Source organism: Pelodiscus sinensis, chromosome 17 (assembly GCF_049634645.1).
Source record: "Pelodiscus sinensis isolate JC-2024 chromosome 17, ASM4963464v1, whole genome shotgun sequence".
Classification (NCBI taxonomy): Eukaryota; Metazoa; Chordata; order Testudines; family Trionychidae; genus Pelodiscus; species Pelodiscus sinensis.
The window spans coordinates 4,916,069-4,939,038 of record NC_134727.1 but is presented as its reverse complement, the minus strand read 5'-3'; the positions used below and the strand labels follow the sequence as shown (position 1 = coordinate 4,939,038).

The following is a 22,970-nucleotide window of genomic DNA, read 5'->3' as shown; positions in this document are numbered from 1 at the left end:
AGGCAGGACCACGCTCCGTCTACACCATCCCTGACAGATGTCTATCTAACCTGTTCTTAAATATCTCCAGAGAGGGGGATTCCACCACCTCCCTTGGCAATTTATTCCAATATTTGACCACCCTGACAGTTAGGAATTTTTTCCTAATGTCCAATCTAAACCTCCCCTGCTGCACTTTAAGCCCATTACTCCTTGTCCTGTCCTCAGAAACCAAGAGGAACAAATTTTCTCCTTCCTCCTTGTGACACCCTTTTAGATATTTGAAAACCGCTATCATGTCCCCCCTTAATCTTCTTTTTTCCAAACTAAACAAGCCCAGTTCATGAAGCCTGGCTTCATAGGTCATGTTCTCTAGACCTTTAATCATTCTTGTCGCTCTTCTCTGTACCCTTTCCAATTTCTCCACATCTTTCTTGAAATGTGGCGCCCAGAACTGGACACAGTACTCCAGCTGAGGCCTAACTAGTGCAGAGTAGAGCGGCAGAATGACTTCACGAGTTTTGCTTACAACACACCTGTTGATGCAACCTAGAATCATATTTGCTTTTTTTGCAACAGCATCACACTGTTAACTCATATTCAACTTGTGGTCCACTATGACCCCTAGATCCCTTTCCGCCATGCTCCTTCCTAGACAGTCGCTTCCCATCTTGTATGTATGGAACTGATTGTTCCTTCCTAAGTGGAGCACTTTGCATTTCTCTTTATTAAACCTCATCCTGTTTACCTCTGACCATTTCTCTAACTTGCTAAGGTCATTTTGAATTATGTCCCTATCCTCCAAAGAAGTTGCAACCCCACCCAGTTTGGTATCATCTGCAAACTTAATAAGCGTACTCTCTATCCCAATATCTACATCATTGATGAAGATATTGAACAGTACGGGTCCCAAAACAGACCCTTGAGGAACTCCACTTGCTATCCCTTTCCAGCAGGATTTAGAACCGTTAACAACAACTCTCTGACTCCGGTTATCCAGCCAATTATGCACCCACCTTATCGTGGCCCTATCTAAGTTATATTTGCCTAGTTTATCAATAAGAATATCATGCGAGACCGTATCAAATGCCTTACTAAAGTCTAGGTATATGACATCCACTGCTTCTCCCTTATCCACAAGGCTCGTTATCTTATCAAAGAAAGCTATCAGATTAGTTTGGCATGACTTGTTCTTCACAAACCCATGCTGGCTATTCCCTATCACTTTATTACCTTCCAAGTGTTTGCATATGATTTCCTTAATTACCTGCTCCATTATCTTCCCTGGGACAGACGTTAAACTGACCGGTCTGTAGTTTCCTGGGTTGTTCTTATTCCCCTTTTTATAGATGGGTACAATATTTGCCCTTTTCCAGTCTTCTGGAATTTCCCCTGTCTGCCATGATTTTTCAAAGATCATAGCTAAAGGCTCAGATACCTCCTCTATCAGCTCCTTGAGTATCCTGGGATGCATTTCATCAGGACCTGGTGACTTGCTGACATCTAACTTTCCTAAGTGATTTTTAACTTGTTCTTTGTGTATCCTATCTTCTAAACTTACCCTCTCTCTGCTTGTATTCACTACGTTAGGCACACCTCCAGACTTCTCGGTGAAGACCGAAACAAAGAAGTCATTGAGCATCTCCGCCATTTCCAAGTTTCCTGTTACTGCTTCTCCCTCCTCACTAAGCAGTGGGCCTACCCTGTCCTTGGTCTTCCTCTTGCTTTTAATGTATTTATAAAAGGTCTTCTTGTTTCCCTTTATGCCTGTAGCTAGTTTGATCTCATTTTGTGCCTTTGCCTTTCTAATCTTGCCCCTGAAGACAGGGAGTCTGCTAGTGTCCTGAATCTCCAGATGTCCAGTGCTCGTCTAGCCCTTTTTTGAACCCTGTTAAAGTCTGGGCCTTCACAACATCCTCTGGCAAGGAGTTCCACAAGTTGACTGTGCGCTGTGTGAAGAAAAACTTCCTTTTGTATTAAGCCTGTGACTCATTAATTTCACTTGGTGACCCCTAGTTCTTCTGTTATGGGAACAAGTTAATAACTTTTCCTTATTCACTTTCTTCACAACAGTCATTAGTTTATAGACCTCTATCATATCCCCCCTTAGTCTCCTCTTTTCTAAGCTGAAAAGTCGCAGCCTTTTTAATCTCTGTTTTTATGGCACCCATTCCAAAACTCTTTTCATTTTTGTTGCCCTTTTACAACCTGTTTCCTCAGGCCCGGGGATTGACAGGCTGGCCTCTGAATATTTTTAATATCCTTGAGCTCTCACTGGTCCTGAGTCTTTCCTTGAGATACTGGAGTGTATCAAGGGAAAGAGCCATCCCTCCAACATCACAGAGGAGTAACTACCCTGATGCCCGAGAAAGGGGCCCTGTATGCTTTGCAGAACCAAAGACCTGCTTCTCCCCATTCTGATCACAAGATCCTACCTGGGCCCTTGGCCAATCAGATGAGATCTATCTGGAGTCCTTAATACATTTTGATCAGACATATTTTCCCATCACTACATTTGTGATAAGAACATTAGAAAGGCCAGACTAGGTCAGACCAAAGGTCCAACTAGCTCAATAGCCTGTCTTCCAACATTGGCCAATGCCAGGTGCTTCGAGGGACTGAACAGTACAAAGCAATCATCAGGTGATCCATACTGTTGCTTGTTCCCAATTTCTGGCAAACAGAGACTAGGAACACCATTCCTGTCCATTCTGGCTAATGGTCAATCATGGGTCTGTCCTCCATGAATTTATCTAGATCTTTTTTGAACCCTGTTATAATTTTGTCCTTCACAATGTCCTCTGGCAAGGAGTTCCACAGGTTTACTGTGCATTGTCTGAAAAAATTACTTCATTTTGTTTGCTTTGAACTTGCTGCCTATTAATTGTATTATGTGACCCCCTCATTCTTGAAAAGAATGAAAAGAAAAGATATATGAAAAGAAAAAATAATACTTCCTTTACTTTCTCTGTACCTGTCATAATTTTATATCCCTCAGTCAGACCTTAGTCATCTCTTTTCCAAGCTGAAAAGTTCCTGTCTTTGCGCCTCTTCTCCTACAGAAGCTTGATTTTAATCCAAGATGTTTTTATTGCCTGCAAACATTTCAGTCTGGAAGTAGGCTAAGTTCCCTGTAAGCTGCCTGTTTTCTGAGCTCCACGCAGGGGTTCAAAGCTCCCTCACAGGCAAGGAGCTCAGCTGACCCACGGGGGCTAGAGCGTTTCACTAAACGAGCTGCCTCCTTTAAACTGAGCAGCTCCCATAGCAGGTAAAAAGTGAGATAAGGAGAGAAAAAGTGGCTGCTAGGAGCAGGAGGAGAAGGAGGAAGGGAAGGAGAAATTGGCTGAGGGGGAGAGGAGTTTGGAGAGTCCCGTCTGTGCAAGAAGAAAGGCAAAAACTCAGCACTCTTAAGCCTCCTGGGAAAGGAGAGGTAACGGCTCACTGAATGGGGTAGGTGGGGAAAGCAGGCAGGTGGGTGCTGGCATCTGTGCAGTGCGGTGGAGGCAGGGGGGCAGATTGTTTGGAGTGTCTGACTCGCTTGAAGCAGTCCTCTCTGTTAGGCTGGGTAGGAGGGAGAGGGGAAAGTAGGCTGCGGGGTGAGGGGGGTGCTAGGAGGATATTTGCATGATTCCATTTCAAACCAAGTTTACACAGGTGTTAATGGCTTAAGGTACAAAAGAAAATGATTCTTTTAACAGAATTTTTTGGAGTGTTTCAGATATCTAAAACTCTGATCTTAATGATTTTTTTTAAATCCTGTGTTACTAATTAATACATTGTATATTGTGTTGCATTAAAGCCAGATCTTTGCTTTGTGGTAGAGTTCTGGCACTTATGACTCAGAAGTGGCAAGTACTAGGGGTGATAATAGTTGTTTTGTAGAATAAAACCTTATTTGCAAGCTCTTTGAAACATACATGGCTACGTCTAGACTGGCATGATTTTCTGGAAATGCTTTTAACGGAAAAGTTTTCCGTTAACACATTTTTGGAAAAGCGCGTCTAGATTGGCACGGACGCTTTTCCACAAAAGCACTTTTTGTGGAAAAGCGTCCGTGGCCAATCTAGACGTGCTTTTGTGCAAAAAAGCCCCAATCGCCATTTTCGCGATCGGGGCTTTTTTGCGCAAAACAAATCTGAGCTGTCTATACTGGCCCTTTTGCGCAAAAGTTTTGCGCAAAAGGGACTTTTGCCCGAATGGGAGCAGCATAGTATTTCCGCAGAAAGAACTGATTTCTTACAGTAGGAAGTCATTTCTTTTGCGGAAATTCAAGCAGCCAGTGTAGACAGCTGGCAAGTTTTTCCGTAAAAGCGGCTGATTTTCCGGCAAAACTGGCCAGTCTAGACACAGCCGCATCTGTCTACAAACCCGGAAGCCATGTATTAATTTGTTCTGGGGCTTCTACTCTTTGGCTGCGTCTAGACTGGCATGATTTTGCTCAAATACTTTTAACGGAAAAGTTTTTCCGTTAAAATTATTTGCGCATTTTAGCCATTGGGCTTTCTTGTGCAAGAAGTTAACTTGGCTGTCTACACTGGCCCTCTTGCGCAAGAATACTTGCGCAAGAGGGCTTATCCCTGAACGGGAGCATGGGCGTATTTGCACAAGAACCATTGATTTTGTACAGTACAACGTCAGTGTTCTTGTGCAAATATTCGTGGCCAGTCTAGACGCAGCCTCAGAGTTTTGTTAGTTTCTAAGGTGCTGCAGGACCATTTGTTGTTGTTTTTTCAGTTGCAGACTAATACAGCTATCCCTCTAAAGTCTTTGAGTTGGTGACACACACAAGGTGAAAGTTTTAAACCAGGAGAACTTTTCTTTATTTTTACAGCATGGATCTTAAACATTCCCCAGAGAAACTGCATGGCTGTGTCTAATTTGCATCCCTTTTATGGAAAAGGGATGCAGTCTAGACACAGCCCATATGCCTTAGTGAATGCCTTTTAATCTCCTTTCCAGCTTCAGTAAATATTGTATTAGTCATGCTCTCCTTGCAAATACTATTTCTAGTTGACTCATAGATTTGTTTAGCATCTTAAAACTGTGCTGTGTGTGGATAATATGCATGTTGGTGTCTTTATTAGCTTGAGTTAGAAAGGATGATAATACATGAACTCCAAGGGAAGTGTTAATTTTCTTTTTTATTTGATTTCTTATTACATATGAAGCAAGCATTGCTCCTTGTGAACTATCCCTTGTTTTAATATATTTTCTTCCCCAAAGAAAATTCAACCCACCCAAGGATAGAAAATGTTAGAGGGAACATTGGATGTGGGGTTTCTTTCAGAGGACCAGGAGAAGCTATTGATAGGTTTGACCACTGACCTCTATGAAAAGCATTTCAGACCAGGCAGCGTTTAGTTAACTTTTTCATCATGTTATCATAATATTTAGGGTGATTGAGAGGTGAACAGGCAGCCTGAGCTGCTGCTTCCCAGGACTCACACCGACAGTTGGGGGTGCTCACATCTCACGCTCCGAGACTCAACCTCAGAACACGCTGTCTGGCCTGCCTCTCCCTGCCAGACGCTACCCCTGCTGGCTTGTCAGTCGCTGCTGAAGATGTCTCCTTCTGCAGCACATGGGAGGTGATGTGTGGGCACTTTGCACCTGTTTGCAAATGTATGAATGAGCCTCCTCTCCCAGAGTCCTTTGGGCCCAGTGCCAGGCCTTCCTTCTGGCCCCTTGGCACAGGGTGCTCTCCCACGGCTGGCCGGACAAAGGGATCAAAGCGCGGCAGAGGGAGGGGAAGCTCGGAGCAGTGTATCAAGGCCTAGGCAGGGCCAGGGAGAAGATGCTGAACCAGCTGCCGAAATGGTGCTGGTTCCGTCCCGGGTTTTCTTTTCAGCCTGTGGGTTGGATCCAGAGGCACAGAAACCGCTGGGTTGGTTTTTTGCAGGGATTCCCATTGGTCCTGCCCTGTCCTGTTGCACTTGCCATGGCAGGAGGAAGGCCCGGGGCTCTGCGGCACGCTCCGGGGAAAGGCAGGATCTCCCCTCTGCTCTGCCCAGCATCTGCTGCGGCCCAACCCCCCGCTGGCCCGGCCGTGCCTCCTTTTCTCTCTCCTCCCTGGTGCGGGGGGATGGGCTTTGGCCCTCAATTGTTTCTGCTGATGGCAGAGTCTGGATCGGCCTCTGTTGCACCACGGCCTGGTTTCTGCTTTGCCCCAGGCTGGGTTTCCCAGGCCGTCCTGCCCGGTTGCTCGTAGGTGGCCGGGTTGGAAGCCCAGGGTGGCGCAGGCTGGTCAGATTAGGGTCAGGTCCATGCACTGCTGGGATCAGGTCCCTCTGATCTCCAGGTGGGTCTCTCCGTATCTCCAGCGGCTTCCACAGGGATTGTTTCTCCAGGCGGGTTGGTTGCCTCCACGGGCAGTGGGTAACAAGGGGACGCAGACCCTTCCCAAAACGTGGGAGGGGAGGGCTGGGACTGGGGCGTGGCTGCCCAGGTCTCTGGCCGCCAGGTCCGCTGGCCAGCCAGGGGGGCTGGGTCCATGGTGCAGCTGCCCGACCCTCTAGCCACCTGGAAAGGCTCAGGCTGCAGCACAGCTACGGGGGGCGACGGCCGCACCGGGCCCCCGGGCAAGGTGGGGGGGCCCAGCTCCCTGCTCTCGGAGATGGAAGGGGCGGGGCTGAGGGCAGCTGGCCCTTAGTGTCACCCGGACCACAGTGCCCCACCCTGAGCGTGCTGCCCCCGCCTCTCCAGGCAGCCCTCAGAGCTGCCCAGTGCGTACCAGGTGGTGCGCCGATGACAATTTACAGGGTTTGGGGCTCTGGGCGCAGAGCCCCAGGCCCCTTTGTGTCACCAGACCCCAGGCCCATGGCCTCCTTTGCCCCCCATCACCAGGCCTGGGCGCGGCTGCCCAGGCCTCTGGCCACCAGACACTCTTGCAGTTACAGTGTGGGACAGTGTGTGTGGGGGGGAGGGGCTTGGTTCCATGGGGCGGGTTGCAGAAGGGGTGGGGTTTGGGGAGAAAGGGGCGGAGCTGGGGCTTGCCTTCCCCATCTGGGCGTTCACCCACCGCCCATGTTGTCTCCTCTTTCACGGATGAGACGCGCGTGCCGCCGGCTGGATGTCCCCGTTGTGGCAGTAAACACGCCGCTCTACAGCACGGAAGCGCAACTTCACCCCACCTTCCCGGAGTTCCCCAACACCTCGCAGAGGATGCTCTGGGGTCTGGCAGCCCCATGATCCCTGCCTAGAGGAAGCTGTACACGTTCCCTCCCTCAGAGCATTCAGGGGACGTGCCATGGTGGGTCGTGCACAGCACTGTAGCGACTCCGCCCGTTCTCAGCTCTTTCTCCTCAGGCGTCTGCCCCCTACCCCTGCAGGGACAGAGTTTCGTTTGGTCCTTGACTGCCTGGCTTGAACCCTCTCTGATTTGTAGCCGCAGCTTTTCAGCATCTTAGGGTTGGTTTTCTCCTGGCTCGTGGGCGTGAGACCCAGCACCCACAAATGACCAGTGTGTAACCTGGCCCATTTTTTTTCTGGGTCAAGCCACATCAGCCATTTTGAAATCCCTGCAGGCCTGAGGGGGGAGGTATAATGTGCTGTGGCAAAGTTCCCTGTGCCGATCGGGGCCGGGCTGCAAACGGACGACGCCGTTTATCGTCTGGCTCGTCACCCGGCTCCGCTTCTGCTCAGCAGGTGCCTTCTGGAAGTTGTGGCTGCATGTGGGGTCGGTGACGCTGCCGGGATCCGGAGGCGAGGTTTGCGGGGGAGGGGTTCTCTGTGGTTACCCTGGCGGGGAGGCAGCGGGGGACAGGGCTACCCTAGCTTACAGTATGACACTGTTGTATTGGATGAATCTAACTGTGGAAGTGCTGCTCCTCCATCAAAATAGGCACCACCCTGCCTCCCCCAGCTAAAAACAGCTGCACAACAGGCTCCCTCAGTGGGCAGCAAGGGGAGGGTCAGAACAGCCAGGGTAAGCCTGTCCTTACCTACTGCCCTAGCAAAGGTTATAAGATCAGATCAACTCCTACCTGATATCAGGGCAGCCCTACCCCCGCCTGGCTGGCAGACTCCTCCTCCAGCAGAGGGATGTGCCAGACTAGTCGACAGGTTCATCGATTAGTTGCTCTCCCCCCGCCTTGCTGCCTCTATCAGAAAGAGGCAGCAAGGTGGGGGGAAACGAGGGGGTACTTCAAAGCGGCAGCACCCCTTGGAGCCTGGGGCCAGACCCTGGGCTCCATGCGGCACTGCCGCTTTGAAACACCGTGGGGAGCCTGGCTCTTTTGGCTTTGAAGTGTAGCAATAGCCCTACAATGCGGAGACGCCCTATTGACGAATCGAATCGTCAATCAGTCGGTATTTAACATCCTTATTCTGGCATGGTTCTAGCTAAACCTCTGCGCTTTGGGAGCCTCCTAGTGATTGAAAAAACCAACATTGGGTTTGTTTAGTCTGGAGGAGAGAAAAGGGAGGAGCAGAATCAGAGTTCAAGTCCATAAAGGGTTGTCACAAAAAGGAAGGCGAAAACTCCTGTGGAACTCCTTGCCGGAGGATGTTGTGAAGACCAGAACTTGAACCAGGTTTGAAAAAGAGCTAGATACATTCCTGGAGGTTAGGTCCAATGGCTATTAGCCAAGATGGGCGGGGTGGTGTCCCTGGCCTCAGTTTGTCAGAGGCTGAGAATGGGTGACAGGGAAGGGATCACTTGAGGATTCCCGGTTCTGTTCATTCCCTCTGGCATTGGCCACGGTCAGAAGACGGGATACTGGGCTAGATGGACTTTTGGTCTAACTCGCTATGGCCGTTCTTATGCTCTCCTTAACCTCTGAGCACAGAGCAAGAAGCAATGGGATTAAATTGCAGCCAGGGAGGCTTAGGTTGGACATTAGAAAAAACTTCTTAACTGTCTGGAATCAATTGCCTAGGGAGGCTGTGGAATTGCCATGGCTGGAGACATTTAAGAACAGGTTAGAGAGACACCTGTGAGGGATGATCTAGGTCAGTGTTTCTCACCCAGTGCTACCAGTACCCTTACGGACTCGAGAGAAGTCTGGGGGGCGAGACATCACACAGCTGAAATTTGGAGAAAACTGAATTTTGGTTTTACGTTTTACTGCGCTTTATGATGTTTGTACTTTTTACACCCAACAATCTCATCCCCTGCCCGGCTACGATTAAGTTGTTTAAACAAATGCGGTGCAACAGTAGGAAAAAAATGTGTCTGAAAACTGTAGATACTGTGGGTACTTATAATTGTATAGAAAGTTTGGAAACCACTGATCTAGGTGGAGGGGCTTAGTTCTAGATCACCTATCCAGAGCCTGTATGTCCTGTATGTCTAGATCACCTACCCAGAGTGTGTATGTCCTAGCCTTTCCCTTAAAGACACCAGATAAAGAGGGGTGAGCGTTTTTGGAGGGGTTTTAACACGGGGCAGTTTACATACTCAGGGCGCACTACAGGGCCTGGGGACGGGTGCCTGCTACTCACAGCTTGCTCCGTGTCTTCTAGGTTCCCTGCCTTGCCCATCTTAGTGTGGGGGGGAGGTTGTTTGTTAAGGGGGGCTATGGGGGCCTGGAGGAAGCACAGCCGCTGTGTCACTGGGGTGGTTTTACCTGGCACCCTCGTTGCTTTCTAAGCCTTTGCCAGTCTGCGAGCAAACTCCGCGCCCTGGAGGGTGCGGAGGCGAGAGGCATTGGCGGGCCGGCGGCTGCTCCTAGACGCGGCTAACAGACGCGCAGATCTAAGCGACTTAGCCCGAATGGGCAGCCGGCCGCGCCCCTGCTGTATGGCAGAGCTAAAAATAACCGCCCCGCTGGCAGGTCCAGGGCCCCGGCGGAGCGGAACGGTCGCTGGGTACCGGCAGGGCGGGCCGGGGGAGGCACCTAAAGGATCCCCCCGGAACGCGCCTCCTGGCGTGCGGGGATCGGCTGAGAATCCGAAGTAAAACCAACAGCGCCCCAAGCCCCCGGCCCCCGCCCCGCTCCCCGGAGCAAGCGCGCAGAGCGGCCGGGCCGGGGCGTAACGCTGCGCTCCGGGCTGCGCGCAGGGCGGCCGCGCTCCGCTTTGGAACAAAGCTTCCAGGCAACGCGCAAGGGACCCGCCCGGGCGTTCAGGCCGCTCCAGCCCGGCTCCCCGGCGGTGCAAGGGCCGGGCTGGGCCATAGCGCGGGTGCCCGGCGGTGCAGGGCCCGGGCTGGGCCGTAGCGCGGGTGCCTGGCCGAGGCGCGCCCTGACCCAGGCAGGAGACACAACTGGGACGCGCTTACCGGGCTCCACAGCAGGAGACACCTTGGGGGAGGGGGGGATGCTCAGCGAGTCTCGGGCTCAGCTGCACCCATAGGTGCTGGGGGGGGGGGGTTCCAGAGCTCTCAGCGCCCCCCAGTATAAACCCGGGCCGGGAACCTTTTCTGGGGCGGGGGCCACTGAGCCAAGGAAAATCAGCCGGGCCGCGCACAAATGAGAAGTGGGGGGACTGGAGCACTAGCGCAGGGAGGGAGGGCCCTGAGCCTTCGGGCCGGAATCAGCTGCGCTGCGGGCCGCATCCGGCCCCCGGGCCTGAGGTTCCCCACCCGTGGTCGGCGTCCCAGCGTCCCTGCAACCGCGTAAGCGCCTCTGGCCCTGACCAGGCCCGCTGCGCTCAGGGGCAGGCTCCTCTCTCCGTGTGTTTCCTGGGGCCGCCTCGCCCCCACCCCTCGCAGCAGCCCCGGCGGGCGGGTTGCTCTTTGGCACCTCCCCGTCAGTACCCTCCGGGGGAGGATGCGGCCCTGGCAGAGGCAGGCGCGGTGCGCCCGGCAGGGGCGCGCTGGCCCCCTTGAGCTGGCCCGGGGAAGCCCGAGTGGCCTTCGGGCGCAGGGGGGCAATGTGGGCCCGATCCTGCGAGGGCTGCTCGGTGCCTAGGAGTCAGCCGGGAGAGCTGGGATCGTGCCCCCGCGCCAGGCCCGGATCGGCGGGGGGTCAGGGCCCCTGCGCCCGCGCCCCCCCCCCCCCCCCAGCCAAGCCTACAGCTCCCTCGCCCCCGTGGGCCGGCCCTAGATCTATATCTGGGGGCCGGGCAATGGGGCTGCCCCAGCCCCACACCTGGCACCCGCTCGCCCCGAGCTCGCCTGCCAGAAGGGGCCCGGCTGGAGCTGCAGTTGCCATCGCACGAGGTGCCTTTTCCTGGCCAGCTTTACTGACCCCCCCCCCCCCCCCCCCCCCCGCTTAGAGTCCTGGACCCACCCCCCGCAGACCGGGGCTGGCCCCGGCCGCAACCTGGAGGCCAGAAAACCCCACGGACCAGCTCGCCCACAACCGCTGCGCTGCCAGACCCGCCTGCCGGGACACGGGTGGCCGGCTGGGCTCCCTCCCTCCGTGTGTCCAAAGCAGGGTCCCCTGCCCCACAACCCCCCCCCCCCACACACACACACCCCACCCCGCAGCCACGGCAACTTCTGAGCCGTTCCACGCGCGGGCTGTGGAAACTTGGTAACAACCGGAGTTAAAGAGCTGGTCTGGCTTTGCTAAAAACCGGCCCAGGTCGCCTTGTGAGTAGAAATGGAGCCGTCAGGTGAGACTAGATTTGATCGAATTACCGTAGCTATTGGCAGAGGCAAAATACATAACGTGTTTGTATATATAGATGAGTGTGAGTGTATGTGTGTGTGTACATACACACACACACACATATATAATCATACACATAATATATACATGCAATATATATATAAAATGTGTGTATGTATACATACATTTATATATATATATATATATAATCTCACACATATATCATATATACACGCCATATATAATTATATGATGTGTGTGTCTGTGTGTGTGTGTATAGATAAATACACACACAGAGATACTGATAGTGTGTGAACGGTTTAAAATTTTAAAAAACTAAGCAGGTATATGTATTTACGAAATAATACAATTTGATATGCATATAGTTGTGTGTTTGTGTGTGTGTGTGTAATTTTGTTTGCCCATTATACGTACCTATAAGAAGAAAAGCAAAAAATCGACTATGGGAGAGCAGCCTTTAAGGAATCCATACATCCAAGGTTATTAATTATAAAACATAATTAAAGTAAAAGTACAGAACGTCAACATATTAAATTTAAAAGCTAATATTAAAATAGAGTTAATATTTAATAAGGTAGTCAAGCGTTACAAAGCTGTGTGCTGATCGTCTATATTTAACTGTGTAAAACTAGGAGAGTTTTCCCAAAGAAAAATGTATTGTTTAGCTGATTATCAAAGACTCTGTGATAGATTATCCGTTTCACAAAAATAATATAGATATCTTTTTAAATATAGTAATAAAAACATACTAGCGCCTTTTAAATACACTATTACTTACCAGCCCTTTTCATATTGTACTATCACAGACACTTTGGAATTGGTTTAAAAGCACATCATTCATTATTCAAAGCTCATCTTTGCATATTATTCCAGCTCAAGTCTGCCAGGCTCCCTGTGAAATCGTTCACAAAATTGATAACAGCAGACACACACGCAATAAAAAGATAGCCTTGGGCAGCCCGCGCTCCCATTATGCAGATCAAGCTGCAATTTTCTCTAACAAAGCCTGCCCTGATTCAGGACTGGGTGTCACTTTATTTATTTATTTCGCCCTCCCCTCGTTCGCGTGCGGGGCTGGCTTTGGAACACCCGCCCGGGCCATTCAGAGTCGGGCCTGGAAGGGGGGCTCCGAGCGGCGGTGCCGAGGGGCAGGCCAGGAGGGGTAAGTTTCCCTCCTCGGCCTCTCCCGGGCTGGGAGGCTCCTTCCTGAAAGCGGGCACGCCAGCTTGCTGGTAGCCTGCAAATCCAATTAGCTCCACTCTATAGAAACTCAGCCTAATGATCAGGCCGCTTAGACACGCGAGCGCAAGTGGGAAGAAAATCCAATTAGGCGCCTCCCAGGCCGGGGCAAGTCGGGGGGCCGGAGGAGGAGATGCCTCTGGGGCCTCCGTTTCCCGGGGCAGCCCCGCTCCTGCGCCCCTTGGCTAAGGGCCGGGACCCGGCTGCTCACTGGCAGCCGCCTCTCTGGAGTCTGGTTTTATTGCGAACTGGCTCTGCTGCGGGGCCACTTCGCCAGCCGGATTCCTGCGCTCCGGGCGCACGGCGCGGCCAGGTAGCTGAGCCTGGCTGGGGAACAGAACCTGTCCCAGCCCCATTTGCGCCGTCGGAAAGGCCTGCGAGCAGCCAGGCTCCTGGGGGATGCTGAACGCAAGGCGGTGGGGCTATTTTCCCCTTAATCGGATTAGCAGTGAAAGAAATACCCGGCAGATTCCGGCGCGGCTGCCTCTTCCCGAGGCCAGCCGGAGAGCTGCGTCTCCTTAATTGATCGGTCCTCTCCATGGCAAACAACTGCCTGGCCATCGCCCCCCCGCTAAATCGCCCCTTGCCCTCCCCGCTCCAGCCTTCTCAGAGTCACGGCTAATGGCCCATTAAAATATTAAATCCTCCAGCTCCGAAGCTCGTTCGGAAATGCGGCAGGGGCTGCCGGCCAGCTTCGACAGTCACCTGGGCGCGGGATTTTACCTGGCGCCTCTTTAACCCTGGAGCCACAGCGGGGCAGCTAGAGACAGAAACATCCGAGTCTGGGAGCGAAAGAAAATCCCCCAGCCTCCGCCGCGCCTCCCAGTAAACCCCGCTACGTGGACGGTTCCTCTCACCCCACCTTGCCTGGGTCGCTCGCCCTGAGCAGCGCTCGCTCATTCCCAAGTAGCGCGCAAGGCGCTGCGCCTTCCCCTGATTCCTCCGGAACCTTTAGCAGCAGGGAGCGAGTTTAGACCAGGCGCCACACCTGGTCCCTGGACCTGTCTTAAGGGCGATTCCAGCCAAGAGAGAGTTCCTAATGGCCAGTCGCTCTTCTCCACACCCCCTCCTGACCTGTCCCTGTAAACCCACCCGAAATTAACAAACCGCCGTACTATGCGGGGCTGCTGCTTTTCAAGTTTCCCGTTCCTAGACATTAGCATCTGTTGGGTTGCGTGCCAGTCTCCTGGGTAGCCGCTGTGGGGTATTTTCGGGGCGATCAATGGACTGCCAGGAAGAAAAAGAAGAAGAAAAAAGGGTTATTTGTGTGCGCGTCTCCCAGTGCATCTCGCCTTCCTCCAAACCTTCCACGGGAGAGCCTCACAAAGGGGCTTGGATCTGCATGCTGTCAGGATGGGGGATCCTTGCTTAGGGGAAGGGGCCGAGACACACTTTTTAATGCCCCGCGTTTAGGAGCAAGAAGTGAGATTTAACTGCCCGCGTTAGCAATAAAACAGGCGGCCTCGGATGGCTGGTATTCCGCGGTTCTCTGTGCGGTCCATAAATCCACGCATCGAGATTCCTTTTGCTTCGGCACCTGTCTGAAGTTGGGTCTTTAAATAATCGTTGAAGTAACACTGGGAAGGAAAATGCATGGGGCCATTTTTTCCTATTTTTTAAATAAACTGGGGGGGGAAATCTTAAAAACAAAACATTCCGAGATTGGAGGAAATGAATACAAAATACCCCTGCAATAAAAGGGGGGCGGGTTGATCTATTTTGTTTTATTTTAAGCTCTACAAATTCGGATCATGGGCAGTGGAGAAACCCTCGAACCTTTTCGCGGAGAAAAACCGGTCCTTTAGGGTAGGAAACAAATATTGGGGAGAGGAGGCTTTTTTATTTCGTTGGTTGGTTGTGTTTGTTTAAAAAAGAACACAGCCCTGATTTTAATTTATTTTCCTCCCTCCCTCCTTATTCTTTAGCATTTCCATGCAATAAGTCCAATAACTCCACAGGTCTGTTTGCATTTACTGCTACCATTTAAATTATTCAGTGTGTTGCGGTAATTGAATCCTAAGCTTTAAAAACTAATAAACTCTCTCCTTGTCGCTGCTTTCTGAAATCACAAAATCAGCCCTAACAGGTGCTGATCAAATACTATTACATTCTATTAAAAGGAAAATTCTATTCCCTGTTTTCATTTCCCTTTATAAAAGGGAAACTAAGTAAATGCATTTGAACGTTATTTAATTTTTAACGCCTTTAGTCCAATTTGGACGTTAGGGAGCGTCTGCAAACTCACTTAACGCTGGTGTACGGCAGGAAGTTTGTTGACGTAAATTAATCCAAAAACGGAATCTCTTCGCATTTTACATGGGCCCCCCTTTAATTTTCTCTCCAAGAGAGGCCGCCCCGCGCGAATATTGGGCCGGCCGTTCAAACAGAGACAGAAATATTCTATCAGACTAAAATAATTGTTTGAAATTTGTAAAAACGCAAACACAGGGGAAAAGCCAGAGGCCCTATAGTAATTAACTAGGTGCAAGGTAAACACACACACACAATACAGTTAATAGGAAACATTTCTCTCTCTCTATTTAGCCCCTGAATAGGACCCTCCCAGGCAAATTTAAACTAAATTCTCAGCTTGCAAAAAGCCCTTTCAAACCAAGATGTCTAGAGGTTGTTTCTCTTCTGACCCGCGCGCATCCGTGGGCTTTGCAATCCACACGAAAGCAAGTCCTACTCTGAGCTCTCTCTCTCTTTCCGGGTGGGAAGTGTTGTTCCCCAAACGTAGCGTTTCTGTGGGCATATATTTAATGACCCCCCCATAAGTAATCTCAGGAAAAAAATAGAGGCGCGCATGTCTCTCGCCTTCAGATAAATCACAACAGGGTAAGATTTCAGGAGCGTTCCCTAAATCGGTGCTTAATATATGGAGCATTAAAAAGTCCCCCCATCAGAAAGCATGTGGGAGAAAAGGCAATTCAACTCTAGGCTTCAAAGCCTAAAACCCCCACTCTCCCCGCCTTTATATATATTTTTAAAAATCGCTCTAACCGACTAATTTTGTGTCCACTGTCCTAGAACCATAACTTGAGCCGATGAACAGGTAAACACCCAGCGGTACTCCTCTGCGCCTCTCAGGAAGGTGTTTTACACGCTGCACACCATTTATAAACAGAAACAATAGGAAAGAGTTACATTACGTTCTAAATTAATCCACCGAGGGGGAGAGGCTGTTTTGTCATTCCCAGCCCGGAGCTCGGTACGACTAGCATGTTAGGTAATAAACAAAAGGGGGAGGGGACTGCCTCGTAATTGCAAAGCTTTGTTAAATTTCAAATCGCTAATTTCTAAGGACAAACAATCACAGATGCGATTGTAATATCCGACACACATTATCTTAGCTAATAAATTTGACCTATTGTTCGTTTGTTAAAATGATGTCACCTTGGAACAGTCCCTAAGCTCCTATTTCAATGAATTAGGCCTTTATTGAAATCCGGGAGCCAATGGGAGGAGAGAGGCTTGTTTATCGCGGCCAATGGCAGCGGCAGGACAGAAATGAGACGCCGAAACTCCAGGTTTGGTTCAAAAAAAGATGACACAGAGCCTGTCGGGCTGGACCACTCTTGGCAAAGTTTCAGTCTGACAGACAGCCGGACCTACATGGATCTACTGTAAGGAAAAGCGAGCGTTTTATAGGGGAATTCATACAGGTGGGAGCCAATATTTCTATTCACCCAGGATGGATCAGCCAACGAACACACAGACCCCGCATCAACACGAGCCCATCAGCTTTGGAATTGATCAGATTTTAAACAGTTCTGATCAGGAAAACGCGTCCCAGCCCGCCCCCAGAGGATCCGACGGCACAAATTACCTGGGAAGCCCCGTGAGCCGAACGACTGCCCCGTACCCTTCCCTCCCGGCCTCCTTCCCTGGCATCGGGGCGCCTTTTGAAGACTCTGGATCTTACAGTGTGAATCTGAGCTTGGCTCCAGCTGGAGTGATCCGGGTGCCAGCGCACAGACCCATCCCTGGGGCTGTCCCACCTCCCATTTCTAGCGCCATCCCCGCGATGCCAGCTGTCCCCAGCCTTGGCAGCCTCAACTTCCCCTGGATGGAGAGCAGCAGGCGGTTCGTCAAGGACAGATTCACAGGTAAAAGGCTGGTTTTTCACACAGCCCCGGGAGCCGCGGTGGCGTGACTGTCCGCCCGCTTCCAAACGGCACCAGCCCAGCGTGCAAACGAGTCTGGCTTGTCCCCTTCCGAGCCCCCCACGGCGGCCCGGGCACCTGGCGCAGCTTTTAAAAATAGCGGCTCCGCTTCTTTGGGGGGAGGGGAGGGGAGGGCATCTTTCTGCGCACCGGCTACGGTAGAGAAACAAGTTTTTGTGGCCGTTTTGGGGCACGCGGTTCCCGTCGCACCCCTCTGTCCTCCCTGCCCCTCAGCCCGGGCGGGAGTGGGCGGCCGCGGCAGCTAGGGCCGACGGAAAACACTGGCGTTATTCCGGTGTCACTGCGGGCCGAGCAGGGCTCGCCGCCGGCTCCGGATCGCCCTGCCACTGCGATTCACAAAACCCAATGGCCCAGCTCCCCTGCTCTGAAGGCCGAGCCCTGCGGGGGTGGGAGCGCAGTGGAGGCGCTCCGCTAATCCCCAGCCTTAATCCGATTAGCGAGCGCGTCCTGGCGAACCTAATCCCGCACTGAGAACTGGCGGCGTTTAGGAGCTAAGTGGGTGGAAATAAAGAGGATTCGATGTGAGGAAGCGAAGTGGGGGCAGCGACGGGCTAGAAGCCGCAGCGGCCTCGGCCCCGGCCGGTCTTGCAGGTTTGTGTCCGTTGGGGGGCGGGGAGAAAATAGGGGGTGATCCCTACAGCGGAGCACTGGCAAGATGCACCCCCCCCCTAAAGACAGACCCGGTTCCTCCTGCACTGCTCTGCCTGCCCAGGGCCGCCGATCCCGGCCAGGCCCCGCACCCCGAGCCCCGCGGCCCTGGCAGGTCCCGCTGGCCGAGGAGCAGACGTGAGGGTGGGGGAGCGGGGGGGTTGAGGGTGCCGGGCGCTCACCCGCGGCTCTGTTTGTCCCCCGGGCAGCGGCGGCCGCGCTCACCCCCTTCACCGTCACCCGGCGGATCGGGCACCCCTACCAGAACCGCACCCCGCCCAAGCGCAAGAAGCCGCGCACCTCCTTCTCCCGGGTGCAGATCTGCGAGCTGGAGAAGCGCTTCCACCGGCAGAAGTACCTGGCCTCGGCCGAGCGGGCGGCGCTCGCCAAGTCCCTCAAGATGACGGACGCGCAGGTCAAGACCTGGTTCCAGAACCGGCGGACCAAGTGGCGGTGAGTCCGGGCCTAGCTGGGCAGGCCCTGCCTGGACCCTCCGCTGCGCTTCGGCCTTGGCTCCCGGTGCAGCGCCGGCCCCTCTTCCCACTGCCCCGGCTTGCCTGCCCTCTGCCCCTCCCCACCCGCCTGCTCCCTTACCCCTTCGCCTGCCCAGGCCTCCCTGTTACCCCACCTATGCCCGGCCCGCTCCCCTCTCCCCAGCCCCTGGCTGCCTCTTCCCCCTCCCCTCCTCCGCCCCTTTCCTGCCCTGCCAGGGTTCTGTCTCCTGGCCCGAGCTCCAGGCTCCCCACCCCGCTCCGGTTCTGCTCGGTGTCCCTGAGCCCGTTTGCTCATTTCCCGGGCGGCTCTGTGCTGGGGGTCGGGCAGGCCCTTACGAGCTGATGGGGGGGGGGGGATGAGAGACGCAGCCCCGGCGAAGTGTGTCTGGGGAGCGTGGCTCCCTTTCCCCCCCGCCGGCTGGCAAAGGCGAACCCGCAGGGCGCAGAGCCGAGCCGGGGAAGGTAGCCCGTCGTTTCTGCACCTGCTCAGAGGAGCCAGGCGCAGGGGAAAGACGCCGCGGCTGGGGAGGCCCTTTTGCAGCCCCAGCGTTGCCCAAGAACGAATTGAACCCGCAGCGAGCCGCTGGTGTGAATTGTGGGGAGTGTCGGGGCGCATTGAGCGTCAGCTGGCTTTGGAGAACGCGGCATTTGGCACTCCAGACGCAGGCCGTGCTAGCAGTCTGTGCCCAAACGAATTCCGGCGCCCCGTCCTTCGCTCAGCTCGGGGCCCTGCGCGGCTGGGAACTCCCCGAAAGCGGCCCCCGACCCCCCTCGTCCGTGTCTGTCTCCCAAACACTGGCCGATGCCATTCGTAGCCGCAACAGGGTCTCTTTTAAAATGCCACTTGCTTTGTCCTGGGCACGGGAGAACCAAGGGAAAAGGAGCGAACATCGACTTTGGCTCCCTCTTTTCCCTCTCCCCAGGCTGCAAAACAGGGGGACGCGTTTCGTGGAGAATCGAAACCAGCCACGTTTCCCTGGAAATCTTCCCCGCGGGAAAGCGGGAGTTTTCGATCATTTCTAAGAAACGAGGGGAGCGTGGGATCCCCCTTTCGCGGCCACGAACATAAAAATAAACAAAATCGCAACGTTCAAGGCCGTGGATGGTTGTGCGCTGAGCCGAGCCGCGCGCGTTTGCTAATTGGCCTGGTTTCTTTTCCACGCGTGGGACATTCGATGTAATTATCCGTCGTGTAAATCACGTTCGGAAATAGCCGGCTCTGAAATTCGATTCCCCCAACGACCCTGGCCCGCAGTTGTAGTCGGGAGCGGCGGGGTGGGGGTCTGGGGGCAAGGGCCGGGTCGCGATGGGGATAGAGCGAGTGGTTTCGAAGAGGAGTGAATTCTGGAAGTAAAGCGTTTGACAACGGCGCCCCGACACCGCTCCCCGCCGAATTGCTTCCGTAGGAGCGGCGGGCCCGCGTTTTAAAGCCGCCGCCATCGGATTTAAAGACATGTCGGGGCTGGCCGCGGTTCTTGCAATTGCCCAAGAGTGCGGCTCACGCCACCAACCCCGCGAGACGGGCCGACACAGGACACCAGCGGCCCGCAATCCCCGTAACGAGCCAGCTCCCTTTCCCTGGCCTCTCCGCACCCGGCCCGCAGCCCGACAGACGGGGCCGTGCGGCTGCACCGGGGTGTGTGTGGAGGGCACCGGAGCTTGTTAACCGAGGGGGTTGCTGGACCCGTTTCTGGGAGCCCCGATACGCGCTAGGTCTTTTGTCCTGGCTCCGGCCAGGCACCTCGGAGGTGCCCTTGGGCTCAAGGGCAGATGTCACAGCAACTTGTTGGAGACGCAGGCGCTGAGCCACAAGGATGCGTCTCTGTGGCTGCAGACGCTGTGTGTGTGTGTGTGTGTGTGTGTGTTACACACGGAGACAACAGAGCGCTGCCTCATCACACACCTCAAAGCGCACGTCTCCGGCTCGGAGCTGCTTTCCGGGCAGGGTTTGCGTTGCGCGGCCGTTGTGTTTGGGCACTAACCGGGCCTGGAAGGCCCAGGCTGCTGGGGCCCCGGGAAGGGCCTTGAGTCAGACCCTGCTCCCTGCTTAGGGTAGAACTCTTCCTGCCCCCGATCACGAAGTGTAAATACCCAACTCCCCTTCCCAGACCCGGCTTCTCCCCTGCCCCCCGGGTGCGCAGAGCGGGGTGGGCGCGGGACGAGCGGGGGGCGCCGGGCGCGGGCTCCCCTCTGATGTGTGCTGTGTGTTTAGGAGGCAGACGGCGGAGGAGAGGGAGGCGGAGCGGCAGCAGGCCAGCAGGCTCATGCTCCAGCTGCAGCACGACGCTTTCCAGAAGTCCTTGAACGACTCGATCCAGCCCGACCCGCTGTGTCTACACAACTCCTCGCTCTTCGCGCTGCAGAACCTCCAGCCCTGGGAAGAGGAGAACGCCAAGATCCCGCCCGTCACCTCGCTCGTGTAAACACTCTCGGGGGCGGGGGGTGGCCAGACCCACGGCGCCTTCCCCACCTCGCCCTGCATGGCCGGAGCCGGGCACGAAGCAGAGCTGGGCGGACAGTTGCCTCCGGCGGTCCCTACAGAGCGTGGGCCGAGGCCAGCTTCGGACTCCCCCGCCGAACTGTTCCCGGGCCGCAGCCGCCCGCCTGCGGCAAACCGGGGCGCGCTGCGGGATGTCAGTGTGAACGCGCTTCTCCTGGAAGCCGGGAGTCCTGGACTGGTGAGACGGAAACTTGGACCACGGGCTCCGGGTGCCCCCGAATCTACAGCCCCAGGGAACTTGCGGAACTCCCCGAGGGAGTGTGTTTGCAGCTGGAACCGGCGCCTGGGCTTTGCAAAGCGGTTTGCGGGGGGCGGAGGCCGCTCCTGGAGGTGAAGGAAGACGGGATCTCATCTCTGCTGGCCAGTCTGGGCGACATGGGCTGGGGGAAATAAGCAGGAAGCGCGAGAAATTGCCAGAGGCATAAGGAAAGTCACTCCGGTTCTCCCCCGGGGTGTGTGTAAACGGCAGGTTATTCCGTGGCCGAGGAGAAAACAATCAGCCGAGTATTATCACACTGGAGAACTGGCCGCTTTAGCAGCTCCGTTTGTAAATTCATATCGCTCTCCCGTTAGGAAAAGGGGCCAGTCCCCTCGCTTTGGTAAGAAGTGTGAAACACTTCCATGTATGTATGCGCTGCGATCCCGGGCACGCTTAGTACCGACTGCTCCGCTAACCGGATCATGTATTGCAAACTGGGAAGCGAAGATTTCGGGTGGCCCTGGGGCAAAGGGCTCCTCCCCGCTGCGTGTAGGATAGTCCGACAGCTAGCCCGCTTAGCAGAGGGAGGGGAGGGAACGGAACTGGGGAGGCGTTCGCTTTAGGAGACGCCCGGGGAAATCGGGCCGCGCAGGCCGCGCGAGGTCAATGTCAGCTGTAATTGACGCGCCCCAGTAAGAAGGGCTGCGCTCGGGCAAGGCGATTTTCACTTCGCCCTGCGCGCCTCCCGGCTTAGCCCCGCAAAGCAGCACTTGGCCGTTAGAGAAAGCGCCTTATGTTTCATAATGCAGAAGGTTTGGGGTTGGCACCGACCGTGTATCATACTTTGTACTTGCTGAGATCTGTAAATAAACGATTTCTTTAAAAAGGCCGCCTGCTGCGTGTGCGCTCCCCGCCCGCGACCGGGGAGGCAGGCCGGGGAGGGGCGGTGTGAATCCGGCTGCTCAGACCCGGGGAGGAAGGCAGGCGTGCGGCGGCCGGGAGCCGGAGTGGATCGCTGGGTCGGATCTCCGGCGAGCAAGCCGCCGTAAATGAGGTAATAAGGCGCACTGCGGAGTGGCGCTACAAGAATTGCAGATAAGGAAGGGCATGATTCGAATTCGATACGGATTCGGCTCAGCCAGAGGGCAGCTGGCAGGGGCTGGCCCAGGGCAGACGGGTGACCCTCCACCGAGCCGATGTATCCGTAGAATGAGTAAATATTGATATTTCAGTAAGGAGTCTTTGACTAGCAGGGACCAGGAGCTATGGGAGCACAGAATAGAGGCGAGGTGGCTGGTATTCTTAGAGGCGCTAGGAATCCAGTGGTCACTGTTGCTGAAGGATCTAGCTCCTAAGGTGTGAATTTTGCAAGCTGGGTTTGGCACAAGTCCATGTCTCGATTTGGTTTTACTCCCGGATCAGTAGCAGGGCGTCAGAAATCCTGCAGCTATTCCAGAGCCAGGTAGCGCCGGCGTATGGACCAGCTAGTGACAATAAAATGCTCTTGAGTCTTTCTATGGCTTAAGAACTCATTTGGCATCTGCCTGCTTGCTAGGCCCAGAGGCGGAGTGAGGGGCCTGCGTTACTGTTTTAATGCTGAAACATTATGAATGCAAAGGAGTCTGTGCACAAGTGGGAAGTGGCTCTCTGGCAGAGAGAGGGGCTGGTGTTATTACTCCCTGCGTGGCAGCCTTTTGGGCCAAAGAGGGAATGGTAGTGTCTCATGCAGGGTTGTGTCTCATGCAGGGTTGTATTGAGCTGGAGCAGTTCTGGCTGACAAGGCAGCTTCCACCCTTAAGGCTGTGCCAAGCTATTTCTCGCCTGTCCCACGGGGCAGCCCTTTTTGCACGTCCCTTCCAGGGAGTGAACGGAGACCAGCCCCCACACTGCTACAGGCTGCTGTTTGGAGTGCAAGACTAGGGGTAGTACTGGACGTGGGCAAGAAGTCTGGCCTCCGAGAATCCGTGTTCTTTGCAAGCCCAGCCTGGGACTTTCGCCTGAGTAAGGGCTGCAGGATAGGGCTCTAACTGGCTGTATGGGGGGGGTCATTTCATGGAGCAGAGTTAAGCCAAGCCTGAGTTCTTTTGAGTCCCGTCCCCCCCTCTCAAGTGATGCATCTCCTGTCCCTGGGAAAGGGCAGGGGTGCCAAAGGATTCAGTGGGGCTGAATCTGAAGTCCATGAAATCAGACTGACGGTCACAGCCGCTT

The 22,970-nt window shown here is 54.2% G+C and overlaps 1 protein-coding gene across 1 annotated transcript; it reads left to right on the top strand.

Annotated features, from left to right (window-relative positions):
* Positions 1 to 16,022: 16,022 nt before the first annotated feature.
* On the top strand, positions 16,023 to 21,659 carry TLX3 (T cell leukemia homeobox 3). Its single transcript, XM_075900150.1, has 3 exons — positions 16,023 to 16,843; positions 17,779 to 18,022; positions 20,276 to 21,659. Exons 1-3 carry the CDS (start codon positions 16,429 to 16,431, stop codon positions 20,484 to 20,486), a joined length of 870 nt encoding a protein of 289 aa, XP_075756265.1. The 5' UTR covers positions 16,023 to 16,428; the 3' UTR covers positions 20,487 to 21,659.
* The last annotated feature ends 1,311 nt before the right edge of the window (positions 21,660 to 22,970 follow it).